Consider the following 20,914-nt stretch of genomic DNA (forward strand, 5'->3'; position numbering starts at 1 on the left):
TCTCACTCCGTTAGTCTTTTCCTGACTTCCTGCTTCTCGTCTACTGTAATGGGAGGTGCAGTGAGAGACAGCACTTGCCGACGTTCAGCTTAAGCGGACAAACCTGAAAGGTACTTTATTTTATATATGTTTTATGTGTGCTGTGATGGCCATTATATGTTACCAATTTCAATGAGAAGATGTGTGGATGTCACCAGTTCATTGTAAGCAAGTTAATGAGTTATATCTTCATAGTGAGGGAAATCGTGGTTGACTTTATCAGTCTGTTATCTCTGAAGGTCAATCTTATTAAACACAACAGAACAGGTTTGATATAGAAGACAAATTCTCATTTAGGTGAAGTAATGCTCAATTCAGGTCAGAAAGATAAATATACAAGTTAAGTGTAAGTGTGTGTGTGTGTGTGTGTGTGTGTGTGTGTGTGTGTGTTAGTGTCCGAGACTGAGAGAGATAGTGATCTGCTTCATGCATTTCTGTGTACTGTGTTAAAATATGATTTGGTGGGTTAACAATGTCATGGTGCGGAAAGAATATGATTTTTTTTTAAATGGAAAGTTTCAGAAGCTTTTAGTCTTTTTTTTTATTTATTTTTTTTTTTAGTTTATTTCTTTGTCTACTCTACAGACAGATTTTCATGTCAGCACTCATTCCAGGAGGGTATAGTCAAACAGACTGAGAAGCATGTGGTCTGAAAATGCCAATAGAATGAGCGTTAATGCAGTCTCTGAGCAATGCTGCAACCCTTAACAGGAAATGAAGGTTTGCAGATGAAGGTTTTTTTTTCCTCCTCCACTGACTATACAGAGCCATATTGCTGCCCTCACCTACCTACACGTGAAGGGTGCTGTATATAAACAGAATTGAGGTGTCCAAGCACCGCTAATAAGGGCTTCATCTTTTTTGCTTTCTATTTTTCCCCTCAGATGGAGTTTGCCTGTAGTCATGTTGTTTGCAACTGGAGGCCTGAGAGTCTGGCTGAGGGTGAGATTAGCTATTTAGAGTTTTATTAATTGTATTAATTGATTAGCTTCTAATGATACAAATGACCTAGTCATGGTTATGAAAGTCTGTAACAATATATACAAGTCTATAACTGAGTATATAACTTATGTTGTTTAAGTGTGATCAATAAAAGTATGGTCCTTCATTCAGGCCTTTATGGTTGAGGCTTAATTAGCAAGAAAAGTTCACCCATGTTGTTTTCCAATATAAGTAAAGGAAAAAGTGGCAAACTGGAGCTCTGTTGAGTTCTAACACACAACTGAGAACAGAAAAGTGATAAAGAGATGAGAGATGACTTCAATAGAAATGAATACAAAAATAAATGGTTTTAGCTGTCAGTCTAAACAGTTTGCTAATCTACTACAGTTTACTATTCTACCATCTGCTGTGGTCCCACTCTGTCCCTTAGGTCTTTCCTCCACACTGCCCTGTACTTTGTCCAGAACACATTCTGAGCATCCTTATGACAACCGCATCGCTGTCATTCCAAGTCCCAGTGAGTAATATATGAGACCTCCATATGTTTCCATACCTGTAAAATAAGTGTCCAGAAAAGGATACATTAAACTTAAAAGATATGGTGGGCACAACAGTAGGTTTGCAGCAGTATGGGTTCTGCACTGCACTGCAGTAGATATCGCCCACTGATCATTGTCCTTTCCTGTAAAGGGAGTCTTCTGCACTGTCTGTTTTAAATGTCAAACTGAAAACTGCTTTCATGATGAAATCTTTGATAAGTTCTTTGGCGGTTGAAAGCAAAGAAGAAGAAAAAACATCCTTTTGTGGGTGTGAAGAAAATGCACTTTCTGGAAAGGTGGTGATTAGACAAAAAATTGGATCCTCTGCAAAATATGTGCTGATTTGTCACATTGTCACATATGCTAATGCTGACAATGTTGTTAACCTAGTTCAACTCACTTTTTATATATGTTGTGTTTGCAGTGCCTTCTTTAACACCACCACCTGTACCCCCTCGCCGTTTAACGCAGAAGCATACACGACCCACCTCAATGCCACCTCCTGTACCCCCTCGAGGTAAGAAATCCTCCTTTAGTTGCATATATAATACATATATAAACCCAGGAAACCCTGGTCAAATGTCTGTCATTGTAAAAAGCTAAGTGAGTAAAAGATTACCTAATTTCCATAAAGTTAGGATTCCACAATTCTGTGATATTTTAAACAATATTACTTTATTTTTGTCTTTTACAATTGCAAAGGGCCTGAAGCAAAAGTTTGGGCAGCAAACTGCATGGTCAGTACTTAGTAACACCCTCGTTGGAAATTTATTTAAATCAGTTCTTCTTACCAGTAAAATTTGCATAACTTCATCCATCCCCATGCTTAACAATTGAAGAGGTTTTCTTTTCCTAAATTTTTCCCCCTCAAACCATTGCAGCCAAAAAATTTAGTTTTAACTCCATCAGTCCAAGCAACTCGTTTTTATAAAGCATCAGCATTAGATGTTCTTTTAAAAACGTCTGATGATCAGAGTGTGCTACAACTTCCTGAAGATATTTTGCAGTCAAACAGGTGCCTTTCTAGATATCATATGAATAGTCTCTCTGAAAATGAACTTGGTCTTCCAGACTTCATCTTGATATCAATTTCCTGAATCTTGAAACTGCCATTTTTCAATTGTACTATGGACTGAGGAAGCCAGTTAAATGCATCATTCATTCATTAATGAGACTCTGGCAAAAGTTAGATGAGAGCTCAGATGGTGCTTCTTTTTTCCACTCTAACTTTGTACAAAACAAACTTAATCAACAAACACTAATCTTACTTGAAATGTTGAAAGGAATTTCTTATGTTTGCAATATTTCAATGTAAGAATCAATTCTAGGATTCGAATATTTTACATTTTACTAAAAAAATATTTCTTTGTGTCTCTATGTAGGTCTGGAGACAAAAGGACAGGCTCGTTTAAAAGCTAATGTAAATGTAGTGTCACTCAAAGTAGGAAACCTTGTGGACATTAGCAAAGGTGAGCTGCCCATTATACAAACATATTTGTGCAGGTTGGATTAAGCCTTCAGAATTAAACCAGACTGAACTTGTGTCCAGATGACTGTGTTAAAGTATTTCTCTCTCAGCATCCAGCATACAGAGCAACCAGAAACCAGTGCACTGTGGGAAGTGTAGAGCAGTGATGTCGGCTGTAACCAACTCACAAACCAACCCAAATGCAACAGTGAGTAAGGTTATCCTGCTTTTGTCAGTGAAGCTGTCTTTACTATCCAGAGAAGGCTTTCTACAAGATTTAAAGCATTGCTGTGGGGATTTGATTGCATTTGGTGACAAGAGCACCAGTGAGGTCAGAATGTTGGATGATTAGTACCCCACCTCACCCCCAACTCCCCAACTCATTTCGAAAGTATTGGATGGAGCTCCATCATTCTCTCTCTCTCTCTCTCTCTCTCTCTCTCTCTCTCTTTCTCTCTCTCTCTGTGTAGACTTGGTGCTGTGAGTTCTGTGGTATGAAGAATGTTCTCTCTCAGAGTGAGGTAAAAATGGGGCGCTCTCCTCTGTGGACTAGTCTAGGCAGAGATGTGCTGTATATGGATGAGGAGGTAGATGCAGACTATATGAACCTCGAGGACATGCTGGTGGTCTTCTGTGTTGACATTTCTGGTAGCATGAGTGTCACTTCAGAGGTAATTGTGTAATCAATCAGTTTTTGCATTTCCTGTATAATTTACTTGACAAAGTGATTTACCTTCTCTTTCTGTGTGTCTCTCTCTCTCTGTTAGGTGTCTCCTGGTAACAGCATGAGATCACCAACATATGTATCACGACTGCAGGTGATTAATATTTTCATTGCTGCACATGCCACAGCAGAACTGTTAGTGCTTCCCTTCATAGACCTTTATGAGCCCCAGAATAATGCATTTTGTGCCCCTTCTTGAAACAAGGCTTCAACAATCAGTGACTTGAATTATGGAAAAGGATAAAAAGGATGCTTTATAATGCCCCCCGTATGGAATACAATACACACAGCATCTCTGACAGACTGCAGACTACTTTAAAATATGGTGAAAATACTATTAGGTAGAAGTCAGTTGAAGATATATTGGTTTCAATGCTGAATAGATAAGCAATAAAAATGTTCTACACAAAATCAGTAGTCGACAGTTTCACTTCATTTTTCTGGGAGGAAAGTTGATTTCAGTTCTCCGTCCCAGTTTTAGCTTTCTGTGACATCCTAAATCTTCCTCAAGAGCAGTGGAGCAGTTTTTTGTTGCTGTTGGTGGGGGGTTAACCTACCAGTTCATATCTGTTTTACTACTTCTCTATCACATGTAGACAGATGCATTGTGTTGTGTTTTTTAGGGTGTTCAAGATGCACTGCAGATGGCACTGTCCTCCCTACAAAGGTCTTCACCTCACCGTCGAGTAGCACTAGTCACTTTTAATGATGAGGTAAGGGAAAGAAGTGGAAGAGAGCTGGTGGACAGAAAGTATTAATAGTACAGTGAGTCATTTGAGCTCTGAAAATGAAAGTGTCTTCCAAGTGCAGTGATGATGAAAACCATACTGTTTGAAGAATTTATTTTTAGCTTCTTTTCACTGATGTTTGAAGATGTGGTATCAAATAAAAGCCACTAAATGACTGTTCATTACTTTCTAAAGTTAAAAAGCTTTTTTACACATTTGTTTCACTAAATGTTGAATTTCTTCTGCTTTAATTTGCTATAATCCAGCTTTTGTCATTTGTATGGCCCACTAATGGTCAAGCTTCTGTTCACAGACAGATATTTTGATGTTTTTGTCTAAAATTTACGGGTACAAACCAGATTTCACAGATTTATCAATAATCATAAGCCCAAAAGCAGCAAAGCAGACATAAACCATGATCCATCCACCCCCACGCTTAACAGTTAAAACAGTGTTCTTATGCTGGGATGCAGTGTTTGTATTTATAAACAAAACTTCTTTCATTTACACCAAATTGTTTGATTTTAGATTAATTTGTTGAATCTTTTAATAAGCCTATGGCTTTACCATGTGGTCTTGTGCAAACAGGCAGGTGTTCTTTTTGGAGAAGAGTGGCTTTTTGGTGGCATAATGTCTTAACGGTATTGCAGTTGGATAATTTTGCTCTATAAAAACAATAATGTTTTGCATCACTTGTTTAAGTGGGCTCTCTTTATCTAGTCTTGGGGATTAGAAACAGATCTGATTCAGGTGAATTTTATACAAAACATTTAAAAAGATTCTTAAAATGTTCTAGTGCCACTGTATAGATGCTTGCACAAATCAGAGTGTATCAGTGTATCCTGTCTTTTTTTTTGTGTGTGTGTGTGTGTGTGTGTGTGTGTGTGTGTGTGTGTGTGTGTGTGTGTGTGTGTGTGTGTCTGTGTCGTCAGGTGACAGTGTATGGGGATGGTACAGGAATTCCTCTCACTTTACGGGACTGGGCTCTAGTGGACTATGATCATGTGAAAGAGCAGGGAGAGAAGTACTCTACACCACACTGCATTGCAGAGACCTACCAGTGCCTAACACAGAGAGTTAAAGAGTGAGTAAGATATGCATGTCAGTGTGCTTGTTATAGAACGTTCCTAAACGGATTAATCACTGTTTAGAACCAAACCCAACATGTTGTCCCTTGATGTTTAAGAATGATGGTGTCTAGGCACTTATTTGATACATGTGTATTTGATACATTATTGTATCATATGCTGTCTATGGGCTTGTGTTTTGCTTGTTTTGGGCTGTGTTCACATAAGCTGTATTGGTCAGTTCAGAAGTTTGCTGACCTTCCCTTTTTTAAAAACCATTTAGATTTGTGTGACATTAAGGCAAACCATCATGGTTTGCCACTTCAACCTGGTAGTGTTCACTGCTATAGAAATAGCAGTCCCAACAATTGCCATACATCATTGTAGCCCTGTTTGCCTCACTTAAACAACAAATAACATTTTACAAACGTTCCTTTTTGCAAGTAGATCATTTAAATCTACCATTTTCACTTCTGACTTGCTGTAAACCAGCATTTGTTTTTATTTTCGTGAACCTTTTGTAGTTTTCTGTATTTCTGACCTTAAATTTGATTTATTGCACAACATTTTCTAACAATAAATATCTATGTGCCTTAACCTTATAAGGCAATAACTCAATGTTTTTGGTAACTGATAATCAGTCCTGCACAACATTTTGGGGAATTGTAGCCCATTCATCCTTACAAATATTCCCTACATTAAGATTTATTGGGTTATGGTCTGCATTTCCCCCCCTGATCCCATTAATAAAAGCTGTATTGTCTGTTTGTTCAGATTAAGAGAGCATGGAGCCACTGCTCTGGGTCCTGCTGCACTTATCTCTGTTGCCATGGCCTCTCAGTTTACAGGGTCAAAGGTATATGTAACCCCATTTTACTACATTAGATGTCCTAAAGCCTGTGACCAAAATGTTCCACTTATTTTTGTCATATTAACTGTTCTTTTCGCTTTTAGGTTATAATATGTACAGATGGTCGTGCCAATATAGGTCTGGGCCAGTTAGAACAAGAATCTGAACATTCCCCTGCACCATCACCATATTTCTATAACCAGCTAGCCAATCATGCCGCAGAAAAAGGGTATGTTACAAAACACTTGTGTACTTTTTTTTTTTTTTTTTTTAATCACACAGCACCTGTTTATGGCATAACATGTAATATCAAGTCCAGTTCCAACATGTGATGCAACATTTCAGGTATTGAAATGTCAACTTGTCTAATTGGTCAAATCAAAGATCTGCCACTATGCACCCACAAACCTCCCATAAATGCAGTGTAACTGAACAGAACACTGGTTAAATCCTGTCTAGTTTTAGATAAACAGTCTAGTTGTAGATGGGGTGATTGTTTCCTACATAAATATGCATCTCTGTGGTCATGTACAGAGTGATTGTATCAGTGATGACATTTGAGGGAGAGGATTGTCGCCTGGCGGAGGTGGGGAAGCTAGCAGATCACACAGGAGGCAGGGTGAGTGTGCTTACACAGCCTGATGTTGGGGCAAACTTTTTGGGGTACATTTTAATAGAATGGAATTAAATAGAATATAGACTACACGTTTCTGTCATGTCATGCAAATGGATGATTTCAGTACAAAGCCAGACAGAGATAAGGAATTCACTAGGCGCCAAGACTGGTGACCTATATCCCCCATCACTTGCAGTGCACAATGTGTCCAAATGCACGCACACACAATGCCCTATTTAGGTCAAACCTGTAGAAATGCCAGTTTAGCTTAAACTAATTATGGTCACAATACAAAATACTACAAAAGATCTTTTTTAAAGTTCACAGAAAGCATCAACTTAGAAACTAACAAACAATATTAAGACATTTACATTTACAATTAAGGCATTTAGCAGACGCTCTTGTCCAGAGCGACTTACAAAAGTGCTTTGCTATTTATTTAAAAATAACCTCAGCTAGTTTGAAAAGGCTAAAATTCAAAGATACCTCATTGCACCGCTTTGGTGCCAGGACAGAAAAAAAGCCTGGACGCTTGTCTTCCGTGGATTTTGAGGGATGGCGGGTCGAGCCGAGCCGTACTTGAAGCTCGAAGACTCCTAAGTTCACTATTGCACTAATTATTGCTGACCATGTCTATCAAGTGTACTATTTTAACACTTACTTGCTTTCTGTGGCCTAGCAGGCCATTCAACTTAAACATACTTTATTCATTCTACCTACTTTGACCACAGATCAGAAATAAGATTAGTAAGCGCTGGTACTGCTGTCCTTGGAATTCCTCTCCAAATGCAATAGATGACAAATAAGCACAATTCTAACTTTAATTTTGATCCTTATTAGATCAACATAGTCAACATTGGAACAGTTGCTACAGAAATTCAGACTGCCCTGGCTGACAACGTCTTGGCAACTAATGTTGTGTCAACTCTGCTAGCACCAGATGGCGTGTGAGTATAAATAAGCATTACACCATTAAATCACAGCATTACTCATTTTTTAAATTTCCATTCTGCCTATTCTTGTATTTCATAATTCTAATAAAAACATTTCTCAAAAATCTCAATGAAACTGTAATAGGCAGCCTAAATAACAGTATTTTAGGCTTCATAACTCATGATCAGTGAAACATACAGACAGAAACACACACACTACCTAGCCATGTTTTTATAGTCTGTACAAGCAACAACTTCCAATTGTAGGTGTACAAAAGTAAATGATCAAAACATGTATGTACAATTATCTAAATTCTATTAATATTTACATCTCAGGTTCAGAAATATTTAAGTAGCAAACCAATCTCCTAAAAATAACATGGCATGTGTGACGGTTTATTATTAGGCGAATAAAGTTACGTCAAACTGGCCTATGGGTCGGAGGGTTAAGAGATGGGTAAAGATGTTGTCGGACTGCTATCAGTATCAGGTTGCACGATCAGTTTTGGACATGAAAAAGTGGTATTATTGTGCCACCTCTAGTTCTTTTTATGTAACATTACACCCCCGTAATTTAGTGAACTGTACAAGCTACTTGCCTAAACTTCAGATCAACAGTTTGTTGTTGGTGTACATCAGATTTAAACTGATGTTAAGTGTCTTTAACAAGCTCTTTCCACTTTATTGGTAAATGAGTGTTACTTTAGTTCCACCTTAACTCTTACAAGTTATAATATAATATTTGTTGTGCTTGTTCTACCAGCTATTTCCCTTATGAGGAAGACAATCACAAGCTGGTGAGGGAGATTGGCAATGTCACAGATGGAGTTGAAATCACATTCCAGTTTGCTGTCAGACCTGACAAAGTGGACAGTAAGTGAAGACAAACATGGTCTTCATGACTATGTGCCAATGTGCTTGAGTGAACAGACTGAAGAAGCAAAATTCTATGAGGCAGGGTTGTCATTCTGAGAACTTGTCCTTTGTTTTTGTGTGGGCGGATGTTGGTGCATGCTTTTGAAAGCATATCAAACTTTAGATATTAGTTATTTTTAGAAGAAATATCCTTTTTTTATTTATTTTTTTTATATTCTAATTATTTATTTATTTATTTGTATTACCGTGTTTTTATACCAAGTATAAAACATAGTGGGATAAAGCACAAAAACAATATCTAAAACAAAAATCAGTAAAAGTAAAAGAAATATAAAAAAAGGGCTTATTTTTGTGTAGGTTTTCAGAGAAGGGATCGAGTACCCTTCCAATTGCAGCTGTCTTTTAAGACACGAGACTTGAAGAAAGTGACCAGAGTCATCACTCAACAGAAGCGTGTGACCACCAGCAGGTAACATTGCAGAAATACAGAGATCTAACATGAAATGCCTTGAAATGTTTCACACATTTTTGTGCTTCTGCAGCTGGGTATGGGCAGGAAGTCTGAACTTGTCTGTGCTGGGGGTTCACTGCGCTCAGCTCTGTGCCAGACTTACCATGGAGGGCAGGATACAAGAGGCCCAGAATCAACTCAAAGCCCAGCAGGACCTTCTCAAAGACATAAGGTGTGTTGGGGTATGTGTTACGTTGGCAGTTGTAGCTTTCTGTTTTTCTGGTATCTTGTTAAACATTGACACATTTTTCATTAAACTTCGAAACGCACAGAACAATCATTGACTTAAGTTTCTTAGGGCACTTCTATTAGAAGTGTGCTTTAAGCCAATGTATTTTCTGCTGTTTTTGTAAGTACTGAGAAACTCATTAAAATGTTGCCACTACTCTGGGATTATAGAAGGCATTAGTACTCTGGAATTATTACTGTCAGATTTATTTATTTATCTATATTCTATGAACATGGAACATTCATTCTGAAATAATCACAGAGTTCTTTTAGGACAGTGGTGACTTTGTGGTTGTTGGTTCGATACCCCCGTCCGCTAAGATGCCACTACTGGGTCCTTGAAACAAGGTTATTAGCCCTCTCAGCACCAGGAGCACTGTAGCATGGCTGATCCTGTGTTTTTTGGCCAGCTGTGGCCTAAATGTTAGCAAGTTTGTGACCGGAAGATCGCAGGTTTTATCTCCTTGACTGGCAGGAAGTTAGGGTGGGGAAGTTACTCTACCTCCCTGAGTAAAATAAAGCTTTAGAGTTAAGGTGGGACAGCAGTGTATGTGTGCTCTTATTTAACGGTTGTAATGTATCCAACAGTGAACAAAAGCCAATTGCTAAAGAGGAGAGCATCTATGGTAACTGGATCAGCACTATGAGCATGATCTGTGAGGACCTCACCACAGACACGCAGGTCAGAACACAGAACTACTGATCTAATAACTAAATGTTAATTACTCTATCGGGAAGCATGTGTATGTGCATTGTCATTTAAAACAAACTACTAAACAACAAACCATAAACATTTTTGAGCCATTGTTAAAATTTTCACCACCAGGCCATACATTTATCTCATGCATCTTACTTGAAGATCCACACGTACACACATACAAAGTTTTTGTTCACACACAAAGAACTCAAAACTTGAGTGGTATTTGTCTGTGACTATCTCTTCTCATACACAAGATGAAAATCTACTGTGCCTGTTCTCAGGTCACAGAGTTGATATTGGAGAACTTTGACCTACTTTTCTTTCCTTCAGCAGGACAGTACAGAAAACACTGCGCTGCTAGCCAGTCGCAAACCTTCCACGGTAAGCTCTAAAACATGAAACTTGTCTGACTTCTTCACACTCACACACCTCATTTACAGTGGATCTTTAATCCACTGTCAAACTCAGCCAATTGTGATGTTTTTTTTAGGGTCTGTCAGATGAGGCAGCGAAGGTGGTGTACCAGATGAAGAGAGCAAAGAGTGTGGGGCAGAAGGGTCGGAAGGTGGCCATGTTGGAAAGCTGAGAAGAAGGTGGCTTCAAGGGCGACAGTGTTAAAAGAATGGTGTTTGCCATAGGGTTCTTTAGTTAGAATATATGATTATGCAAAGAACAATGACAAAAGAAAACCATGTCTGGTTAAGTGCCAGGAGAGCCACTTGAATATGGCTCTTTAACAAACTAAACAAATTAGCACTATAGAGCACCAAAAAGAGCTACAAGTAAATAACAACCTCTCCTCAATACTACTAATACATCTAGAACCATTTCAGCTTAGAGCTCAGAATAGTGACAACAGCTCTTCTCTAGAGACAAGAGGTTTCTCATATCGTGTTGTCACGCAAAAAAGTCATATCTCCAACATGGCAGCTTTACAGAAAAAGGAAAAAAAAGTTTTTTTGGAGCATTTTTATTGGTCCATTCATCTTGACATTTGGACAAAACTTAAAGAAGAACTACCGAATTTAAAATATGTAAGTGTGAAACTGTAAAAATATATATAAATGAGTATATTGGTTCTAGTACTTTTGCTTTAATTAAAGCAGATAAAGAAATTACACCATTTCCTCTCACCCTACAGGGACTCTTTTAAACAATAAATCTTTAAAACAATCTAATCTGAAGGTTTTTTCTTTTCTCTAATCACTATATCTAAAAAGCTAATGATGCAGCGTGTGCTTGTAAATCAAATTTATCTGATAGACCATAAAAGAACATCTGTCCATAAAGAGTGTGTTCTTTTATGGTCTATCAGATAAATTTGACCAGATATCTCTTGATAGGTAATTGCACAGGGTTTTAAAGCAGATTTTTGAATTTTTGAAATAGTTTATAGTTACATTTATGACCCAAAGCCAGTGTATTCTACCTCCTCCCGCACTAATTTATTCTCTCTGAGTTTTTCAATGAACAGACACTGCTGGGTTGAAGCACCTCCAGTGTTCTTTGTTTTAATGTAGGTTAGCGCTCGTATTAGAAATCTAGAATGCCACTTTTGTAATGAGGCGGTTCTATCAGAGATCTTCCACAGACGGTATGTTCCAACTTCGTCTGTTTGTTTCCCTCTCTCACTGATTTTGTAGTGATAATGTTTGGAGCCTAATTAGCATTATTTATGGCATGAACAACTACTGACACACTAACTATTTTAACAGTCCATTAACTGTCAATAAGGCTCACTTGCCTAAATGATTGGTTTTCACCTGAATATGAAAAGTTATTCAAACAATCTTTATCATGTGCTGTCTGTTCACCACACTGCTTCTGGTCTGTTCTAAATTTAGCATTTTAAAACTGCTGAGTAATCTTCCTGTGTAGAAAAACATTTACCAACCATAACTGAGAGTACCTGAATGGTTTGACTGCGTACATAATACACAGTTGTTTTTGTTTTATTATTATATTAAAAGTTAACTAGCAAAAATGTGTTCAAAGCAATATGCAAGAAGGTTCTGAAAAAAGGTTTATTGGCTCATAACAGAAGTTTAATCCTTTTTAGAAACTGTTTTACTAGGTAAAGAGCCATTTGAGATATCAGGATTCTACACAGAACTATTGCTTTACTACAGAGCAACTGTAGTACAGCTCAGTTCTTGGCCAGCTCTGTTCATGCACAAGGTAACTAAAAAAAAAGGTCTAGAGCTGGTTCTAGACATTACATTTGCTTCTAGCATTTTTTTGAAAACCTCACAATAAACATGACCGTGGGTGTGTCAATCAGTTTTTTCGTACATTGTTCAAATGCACAAACACGTTGGTACCAGAAAACCTGGCAGATTATGAAGGACCAAGTGAAAGTTGTAACTGTTGAATATATTAGGAAGAGCATACTTGACCCTCAGAGGGTTTACCAAAGCAATCACTAATTATAATATGGAATAGAAATAGCTAACACAAAATATAGGGGATGGTGCTTTACCTGTCAGCAGAGAGGGCAAAAATTGGACTGTTCAAGCCAGCTTCATGGATCTCCAGTGAGGATGCGTTTTGTTTACTACAGACAAAAAAAGTTTCTAAAACAAGCATAAACTGTCTGCATTATAGACCTAATAGATCATCACCAGGATAGACACCCAGTGTCTTGTGATATTACTAATAGATCACTTTAGACACTTCATTGACACATAAGTGATTGGGCGGTGGAGGGAGGTGGGAGTCGTTATATAGAGCACATGCAACCCTGGTGTAGTCAGACAGGTTGGAGCACATTGTGTCCATCTCCCTCAGCCAACGCCAAGAACGTGCAGTCTTTCTCACGCAGGCAAAGCACAAAAGTAGACACTTTACTAGAGCATTAATTTGCCCAAACAAGTGATCTTAGCAACTTCCAATCTTGAAAGTATCGTTCACATCAGGCCTTTGTGTGTCATGTTATGGTCATTGGCAGTATGCATGCAACTGTGTGAGCTGGAGCAGTTTAAAGAATGATACGGGCTGCAGTAGGGACAGTATGGCCTAGAAGGTCCTCTATAAACATTCATCTTGTCACTGTGACCATGGTAGGGGATGGATACAGCTGATATAAACAGGTTCAAACCAGCCAGCTGCATGTTTCTGAAATTCCTTGTAGCAGCTCTCACAGTATATAAGGAGGAGTTAGAGAACAGAGCAGGACTGTGTCTCTGAGGTGAGCACAGCAGATAACACAAGACACGTTTCAGAGGAAGAGAACAAGCTTTTAAGAAGAATCTTAAGTCTTTGGAGGAGGTAAGACCTGCTTCTCTTGTTGAACACTAAAGAGGATTAATCACTTGGGAGGTATCTGGGGAAATAACATGGTGCATTAATCTAAGAGGCTGTAACTATTGTTATGAACTGAATGAATGGATTCTTGCATTTTAAGGTTTCAGAGTTTTTGTTTAATTAAAAAAATCTTGGCTTAGATGTATAGTTATTGATAAGGGGTGTAGAGGGTCTAGCAACATTTTGTACTTGCACAGGATAACCCCTTATGTAACATATTCCCAGGTATGTGGGAATTCACCAAAGACTAGTTTCAGTTTTCCTCACTCTACAGGGGAAGGGATTCCCTCAAATAAATCTCTTTTTTACTTAGGTGAATGTGTTGACTATTGCAGCAAAGAGACTAATCAGCACTTTGCTAATAAAATATTTTATCTTCAGATTAAAATGTATATACTCCTACTTGTATCTCCAAAATAGTTGTCTTACAGGAGATAAAAACCTCAACTTTTAATGGATGTCAATATACAAAGATTATATATAAAAGTCCTTTTGGAGCATTTCTATAGTCCCATTCAACATTATATTTTGACATAATGTAAACAACAGCCACCAAAACAATAATATAAAACAATAACAAGTTTTCCTACAGATGAAAGACTAGAAATCACAGCCTTTTACTGGATTTGTGATACTGTAAAAGAACCCAAAATGTACTTTTAACATTATGCCTGATTTGTTACTACCCCTGTGTCTATTTGGGGCATCTTTTAGAAATACTCCAAACCTAATGGGGGTAAATAGTCAGCTTTACATTAATCTTAGTTAATGTAATGTAATTAAAGACATTTGTAAAGCTTTATTATGTTCCATTCTGATCTTTCATAGTATGAAATGCATTAGGCTTTGCCATCATTAAAAAAAAATCATGGTTCCATATACAGTAGTTTTGGGTCCAACCATTGCTTTTACTGAAAACTTCTTAAATAACTCATTTTTAAAGGGTGCAAAATACCAGTTTAAGATTTCAGAGTATCATCCACCTACATAACTCTGTAGCTGTTTTGATGATAAATCGTTCCAGTAATAATTGCAATAAATTATATCATTGTAATTTAAAAGACCATTTTATGCTACTGGTATAATGATAATATAGCATAATAAACAAATATACCCTTTTAAAGAGCAATGGCCTTTTGATTATAAATAATTTCAGACATTGTAATTGGAATATGGCAAATGTTTAAATAACATAAATAAATAAAACATGAATAACAAAAAACAATAAGATACCGGTTTGTTCACATTAATGGGCTCTGGGGTCTTTACTCTTTACATAATGGACAATAGGGCTGTCAGCAAAAATCGTAAAAACATTGTATATATTGTACAAGTTGATAATGTAATTATTGTGACAGTCCTATTGTAATGGTCAGAGGACCTCTGGAAAATGAACGGGACCTATGACTTATATATACACTTCTATAGCCACCAGGTTTTACTTGATTGCGAATGGAACCAGCAACGATGTTAGAAAAGATTTATAAATCAAGTGTCATAATAATGGATTATTTTACTGTGGTAAATAAGGCAGATGGACATGAATGGTACATAATACATTTTAGTTGTGCAACAATTGTCATAATCTGGATGTGACTCAACAGAATGTTGAGTTGAGTGAGTGCACACTGGTGATTTCTCAAAGAAGAAAGAAGGATTTGTACATCAGCCAGTTAAACTTCATTCCTGTGCATCCCATACAGTTAAAATAGACACCTGTTTCCTTATCTGACTGAATGATCAGCGATGTTCTGCTGTCAGTTCGAAGATATTTTTAGCTCTTATGTTTCTAAAACTTTACTGTACTAACCTACCTGTGTGGTTATACATAGTGTACACTATGTTTTTGTAACTAGTTATAAAATCTGACTAATTGAAACATCTTTTAAAAAATGTATTACTGTATGAATTAATGCATGAAATTATTAAAATTGTGCTAGTAATTACAACTCTTTATAAAAAAAACTGGGAGATATTCTTCTTATGGACACAGTTGTGGTCAGACATTTACATACATGTTGTCAATACTGGGCTATTAATAATGTATTAGAACTAACATTCCTACATACATCTACACAGATACATTAAAAGAAAAAAAGTTTCAATAATAAGATAAATGTTCTTTAGTAAGTTGTACCATGACCGGCCACCAACAAGCTTCTGGAAGAATTCTGGTTGGATATTTAATCAATCTTATTGGCAGAATTGATAGACTTTTGCGCACAGTTCACATATTTCTGACAGGGTTGAGGTCAAGACTTTGGGCAGGCTAATCCAAAAGCCTAATGTTCCCCTGCTTTATCCATGCCACAACCACCTTTGATGGTTGGATGCTGAAGAATTCTTAGGTTCTCGGATCCACTTGCAGAAATGAACTTCTTGAAACACACTTATTCTGATAAACATCTGAACACAACTGCTCATAAATATTCATTTCAAAGTGCATTTCATGTGCACACAACTCTTTTGCCTAATCCCTTCTCATCTCATTTACAATGTCTCTCCTTCCTCCATTCTAATTGCTTTATTTCTCTCTTCTCTTCTCCACAGATCCATTCAGAACTATGCCGTTTCTGGGTAGCTTCCTCTCTGAGGAGCAGTTCCAGTGCTCCATCTGCCTGGACATCTTTGACAACCCAGTCTCCACACCATGCGGCCACAGCTTCTGCATGGCCTGCATTGGACACTACTGGCAAGGAGTCAAGCTCTGCCAGTGTCCACTCTGTAAGGAGAACTTCAAAAAGAAGCCTGAGCTCCATGTCAACCGCACGCTTCGCGAGATCACCGAGCAATTCAAGCAGATGAAGGGGGACCCTGGGGCATGTGGAGGGAATGAGTGGGAAGGGCTGCAAAGCAGCAGAATGGACGAAAGGCCTCTTAAGCAGAGGCAGCTGTCTGGGGATCTCTTAGTTGAAATGAAACGCAGGTTTCTTAAGCCTTTCCATGCTAAAGGCGAATGTCTTAATGACAGTCACACCTTGGTAATAGAGCGAAATGATTGCGAAAGCACCCAGCCGCAAGAGCTCGTACGCAGTGTGTCTCTGAGAAGGTACACTCTGAGTGGAGCTGCCAATGCAAGGAAAGTGCCTCGATGTTCAAAACATCACCATAAACTGGAGCTTTTCTGCAAATCTGATGGGGAGTTTGTCTGTTCTGAGTGTGGAGAGACAGATCACCAATCACATCAGATCATCTCTGCAGAGAAGGAGTGGCTGAACAGCAAGGTGTAGAAATCGTTAGTTATATTAACATTTGTAACTTTGCAATAGAAAGCCGTTTGCTGGAAAAACCTAACATGCTGAATGAATCTAGTGTGTAATGTTTACTTAGTGTTTAATGTTTCTTATTTGATCACTTCCTTTGTTCTGTTTTTTTTATTTATTTATTTATTTATTTTATTTTATTTAACAGACTCAGATTGCCATCACGGAAACGCAGATACAGGAAATGATTGAGCAAAGGCTGAGCAAAGTAGAAGAGATCAAATGCTCACTGACGGAAATCAAAGTAAGCACCAATAACATTTCTGTCATCTAAATAAAATGACTTACTTATACCCTCTATTGACCTTCTTTAATGGATTAACAGTGTCCTTTTAACCACCAAACAATAATGAATGATATTCAGTGTTACAGATAGCTGTTTCAAATACTACAAACATCTCTTCCATCCAGGTGGCTGCAGAAAGAGAGACACAGGGCAGCATACGTGTATTTGGGGCCCTGCTGAGATCCATTGAGCGCAGTCAGACGGAGTTGCTGGAGGTGATTGAGATGTGTCGACGCTCAGTGGAGCATCAGGCCGAAGGCATGCTTAGAGAACTGGACCTGGAGGTCACAGAGTTGAGGAAGAGAAGTGCTGCGCTAGCCAAACTGGCCAAGATAGATGACTGCATCAGTGGACTGAGGGTGAGTACATATCTGTGCTATCAATTCTATACACTTTAGTCTTGAAAGGGGAAGTTCTCACCAGGGGAAGTTCTCACCACTATTTATATTATCTATTTTCTAATTCTTGAAACAGACTAGGAGTTAAAAGGAAAGCCTGCAGCCACACTGGTCTTTTGGATATTTTGGAGATGATTTGAGACCTCTGAATTATGGTTATCCTCAGAAAGTACAGGCAGGGAATACCAGGACCATGGTTAGGAACTTGTGCATTTAAGGCCTTCTTTTTTAGCCAACAGCACAGCAGTACAATGTATTTTTTGCCTTGGCATGTAACCCACTTATGGCAGTGAACACACAGTGAAGGGGGGCAGTCAGCAGGCACCTCGACTGCTGGGGAGCAATTGGGGATCAAGGGGATTGAACCTTCTTCAACCTTTTGGTCCAAAGCCCACTTCTCTAACCTTCTCTAAAGCCTTGGGTACACTACATGACTTTCAAATCTGTAGCAGCTTGCAAAATATTGGGTATATTACACTTCCCCATTGAGTTGGGGATTTTAAAGGCGGTTAGTGTCCATTGCACACTAAATGACTAGAGATATCACACTACACAATGCAGATTTAGGTGAGGTCATGGGTAGGAAAATAAAGTCAGCATGGTTTGTACAGACTGCAGAGGGAGTTGTAGGCTATACATATTAGACAGTTGTGGGCTTTTTATAACAAATGTTTTGTTCAGCCTTAAATGATGCTGCTGTATCTGACATGTGCAAGCACCAGAATGTAGCTGCTGTGTAATTTAAGATGGAACGTAAAATGAAAAAAAAAAAGAAAGCACTTTTTTTATGTCGAAATGATGGTAACCGCTGTTTGGGAACTTTTTTCTTGACACAGTTTCTGCTTTGTCTTTCTGATTTGTCTACAGAGCTACTCGGATCTCAACTCTCCTCTTCCAGAGAAAAATTGGGCTGGAGTCTCAGTTAAGTGTGACCTTGAAACAAAAGCCATCTACAGCTCAGCCTGTCAGTTGCTAGAGCACTTCCGTGAGGAGCTTCAGAAACTGCCTGAAATCTGTAAGTCTGCTCATTTGTGGTTCAATGGAATACACTGACGCCTAGTGGTCAGAGTAAATAATACATATTTGATTTGATTGAAGCCATAACAAGGAAGTTCAGAAAGTCTTTCAAGGGGTGTCACTGGCACCTAGTGTTTAGTGTGTAATTTAGTGTGTTCAGGAATTACAGAAGAACCGCCCCGGGGCTCATATTAAAAAAACACTGCAATAATACCAACAACACTGTTTTCTTGCACAGGCTTATCAACTTTAACAAATCAATCACCAGTGAAACCACAGCCAAGTAGGTATTGATTCATTTGGCAAAATAGAGCTTTTAATACCTTATATTTTAGTTGCTATTAAAGATAATAATATTTGTACTCTTTTAACATGTTATTTTATTGTTTCACAGAAGTGAAGAAAATCCAGGACTATGCAGGTGTGTATATTGTTTACTTTCCTCCCATTCTTTAAGATTTAAAGGACAGAGCCTCATATCACCCAATACTTGTAAACATGTATCTCTCCATTGGATTTCAATAGAATAGAACTGACTGAGACATTACACTGCTCTTTAACCTAGAACTTGCCAGAAAATGCTACATCTATCTACACAAACACTGTTTAGTTAGGCTGGAGGTTCATGTCATCTCATTATGCTTGAAATATTCAAAATGATACACAAAGAATGTCATCATACCCCCAAGCTGACGATCAACCAATTTATTCTATAACTTTTCCAATGTCTCCCATCAGTGGATGTGATCCTAGACCCTAGCACCGCCCATTCCCGTATCATCCTATCAGACGACAAAAAGAAGGTGTGGTGTGGTGAAAAACACCAACATGTTTCCAACAACCCCGAACGCTTCAGCCGTGTGGTGTGTGCGCTGGGTCAAGAAGGCTTCACAGGGGGGCGACACTACTGGGAAGTGGAAGTGGGTGACAAAACTGACTGGGACTTGGGAGTGGTCAGCCACTCCATAAACAAAAAGGGGAAGATAACTCTCAGCCCCAGCAATGGATGCTGGATCCTCAGCCTGAGAGACAAAACCAGCTATGCCTTTAGAACAGAGCCTTCCACCCCACTTCCCCTCAGCTTGAAACCCCAGAAGATTGGAGTATTTGTGGACTATGAGAAAGGCCAGGTGTCTTTCTATAATGTGGAAGCTAACATGCATATCTACACCTTTACAGACTCTTTCAGTGAGGCCATCTACCCATTTTTCAGCCCCTGCACTAACAAGTCAGGCAAGAATGATGGACCACTTACTATTACACCTGTTTTGGTTATTCACTGAAGGATATAATGCCCGAGGCATTTGTTCATTAACAGGCACTATAAGACTATATGTTTTTTTTGACAATTTTTTGTCATTTATATGTGCTTTCAGCCCTTTCTACAACATATAAGCTTTATATATTTTATATACGCTGTATGTCCAAATGTTTACAAACACCTGTTCACTCAACAGCAGTAACCAGCCTCTCCTTTTCTCTTGATGTTAGAACTTTGCTTTGAGGGCTTGATTGCAATTTAATGCCACAAGCGCATAAGAGAGGTCACTGCATGGATCCTCATCACTCCAAAGAATGCAGTCCCACAGCTTCACAGCCCAATGTTGGGGGGGGGGGGCATGATGACCTTAGGCCTATGGTGTAGCTGCTCCGGAGACAGGCAGTGCTTTTCTATGGAGATTGAGTAATGTGTTCACTTTAAAGTACCTGAATTGACAAAAAAAAAAAAAAGAAGGTTCAGGATCTTCACAGATAAGTTCTTCATTCAAAGTATCTTAATAGTTATAAATAATACTACATTATTGCTATGTGGATGGTTCTGCACCATTTAAACTGCATATGAACAGTACCTATACATTCTGTCAATGTTTTTTTTATTATTATTTATTATTTTAAAAAAATCATACAAACATTTATAATAAAGCCATTTTATCAAATTTTCTTCACTGATTTTTCAGAATCTGCCAGACTCTGCAGAAACAGCACTAGTACACCTGAATTTGTACTCCTAAGTTTTGATTTACTATCATCAAAGTAAATATTTTAAATCAAAGTATCAGACAGTTTTTGCCAGTGGTTCAGTTTGAAAGTACCTAACACTGTACTCACACAGTTAAATTAGACAGTACACACCCCGCAAATGTTTTGGCCATATCGACACTCCAGCATAAAACTCCAGCAGTTTAACACAGTTTCACTTTCGGGAGTCTTTTCAGACAATTCAGGTTTCACAATCCTGGCTTTTCTTGTGCTTGTTGTGAAGATTGCAGTGGCCTTCCCCTCACCCATTATTTTTAGAGTTTTGGAAGGGTGTTGCCCCCTTTCTTTAGTTTAAACGACCCAATACCCCAACCCCCACCTCGCTGGCAACTATGACTGTAGTAAGTAGGACTGTAAGTAATATGAATGGACTTTGTATGTAGTGAT

General features: G+C 38.2%; 2 protein-coding genes across 3 annotated transcripts; both read left to right on the forward strand.

Moving 5' to 3' along the window:
• Positions 1-11,393, forward strand: LOC140561578 (circularly permutated Ras protein 1). Of its 2 annotated transcripts, XM_072686796.1 has the most exons (20): positions 1-110; positions 924-981; positions 1,412-1,498; positions 1,945-2,037; positions 2,903-2,989; positions 3,099-3,196; positions 3,459-3,659; positions 3,756-3,806; positions 4,336-4,425; positions 5,373-5,524; positions 6,282-6,363; positions 6,462-6,586; positions 6,892-6,976; positions 7,814-7,920; positions 8,669-8,778; positions 9,139-9,250; positions 9,324-9,464; positions 10,109-10,202; positions 10,554-10,601; positions 10,711-11,393. In XM_072686796.1, exons 2-20 carry the CDS (start codon positions 924-926, stop codon positions 10,804-10,806), a joined length of 1,917 nt encoding a protein of 638 aa, XP_072542897.1. In that variant the 5' UTR covers positions 1-110; the 3' UTR covers positions 10,807-11,393. The 2 variants fall into 2 exon arrangements, with proteins under 2 accessions (XP_072542897.1, XP_072542898.1); XM_072686797.1 differs by lacking the exons at positions 1-110; positions 924-981; positions 1,412-1,498; positions 1,945-2,037 and having other exon boundaries at positions 2,926-2,989; positions 3,085-3,196.
• Positions 11,394-16,087: 4,694 nt separating this feature from the next.
• Positions 16,088-19,770, forward strand: LOC140562716 (E3 ubiquitin-protein ligase TRIM39). The gene is made up of 7 exons (XM_072688575.1): positions 16,088-16,747; positions 16,935-17,030; positions 17,198-17,431; positions 18,338-18,485; positions 18,726-18,770; positions 18,882-18,908; positions 19,226-19,770. The coding sequence occupies exons 1-7, from the start codon at positions 16,088-16,090 to the stop codon at positions 19,768-19,770; spliced, it is 1,755 nt and encodes a 584-aa protein (XP_072544676.1).
• The last annotated feature ends 1,144 nt before the right edge of the window (positions 19,771-20,914 follow it).

Source organism: Salminus brasiliensis, chromosome 9 (genome assembly GCF_030463535.1).
Source record: "Salminus brasiliensis chromosome 9, fSalBra1.hap2, whole genome shotgun sequence".
Taxonomy (NCBI): domain Eukaryota; kingdom Metazoa; phylum Chordata; class Actinopteri; order Characiformes; family Bryconidae; genus Salminus; species Salminus brasiliensis.

What these genes read in the sequence shown, in the direction of transcription:
- LOC140561578 (XM_072686796.1), top strand. Translation starts at nt 924, where the DNA reads ATGGAGTTTGCCTGTAGTCATGTTGTTTGCAACTGGAGGCCTGAGAGT. An exon ending in ACCTCCTGTACCCCCTCGAG is followed by an intron (nt 2,038 to 2,902) that starts GTAAGAAATCCT and finishes GTCTCTATGTAG; the next exon opens with GTCTGGAGACAAAAGGACAG. An exon ending in CTAACACAGAGAGTTAAAGA is followed by an intron (nt 5,525 to 6,281) that starts GTGAGTAAGATA and finishes CTGTTTGTTCAG; the next exon opens with ATTAAGAGAGCATGGAGCCA.
- LOC140562716 (XM_072688575.1), top strand. Translation starts at nt 16,088, where the DNA reads ATGCCGTTTCTGGGTAGCTTCCTCTCTGAGGAGCAGTTCCAGTGCTCC. An exon ending in AGGAGTGGCTGAACAGCAAG is followed by an intron (nt 16,748 to 16,934) that starts GTGTAGAAATCG and finishes TTTATTTAACAG; the next exon opens with ACTCAGATTGCCATCACGGA. An exon ending in GCTCACTGACGGAAATCAAA is followed by an intron (nt 17,031 to 17,197) that starts GTAAGCACCAAT and finishes TCTTCCATCCAG; the next exon opens with GTGGCTGCAGAAAGAGAGAC.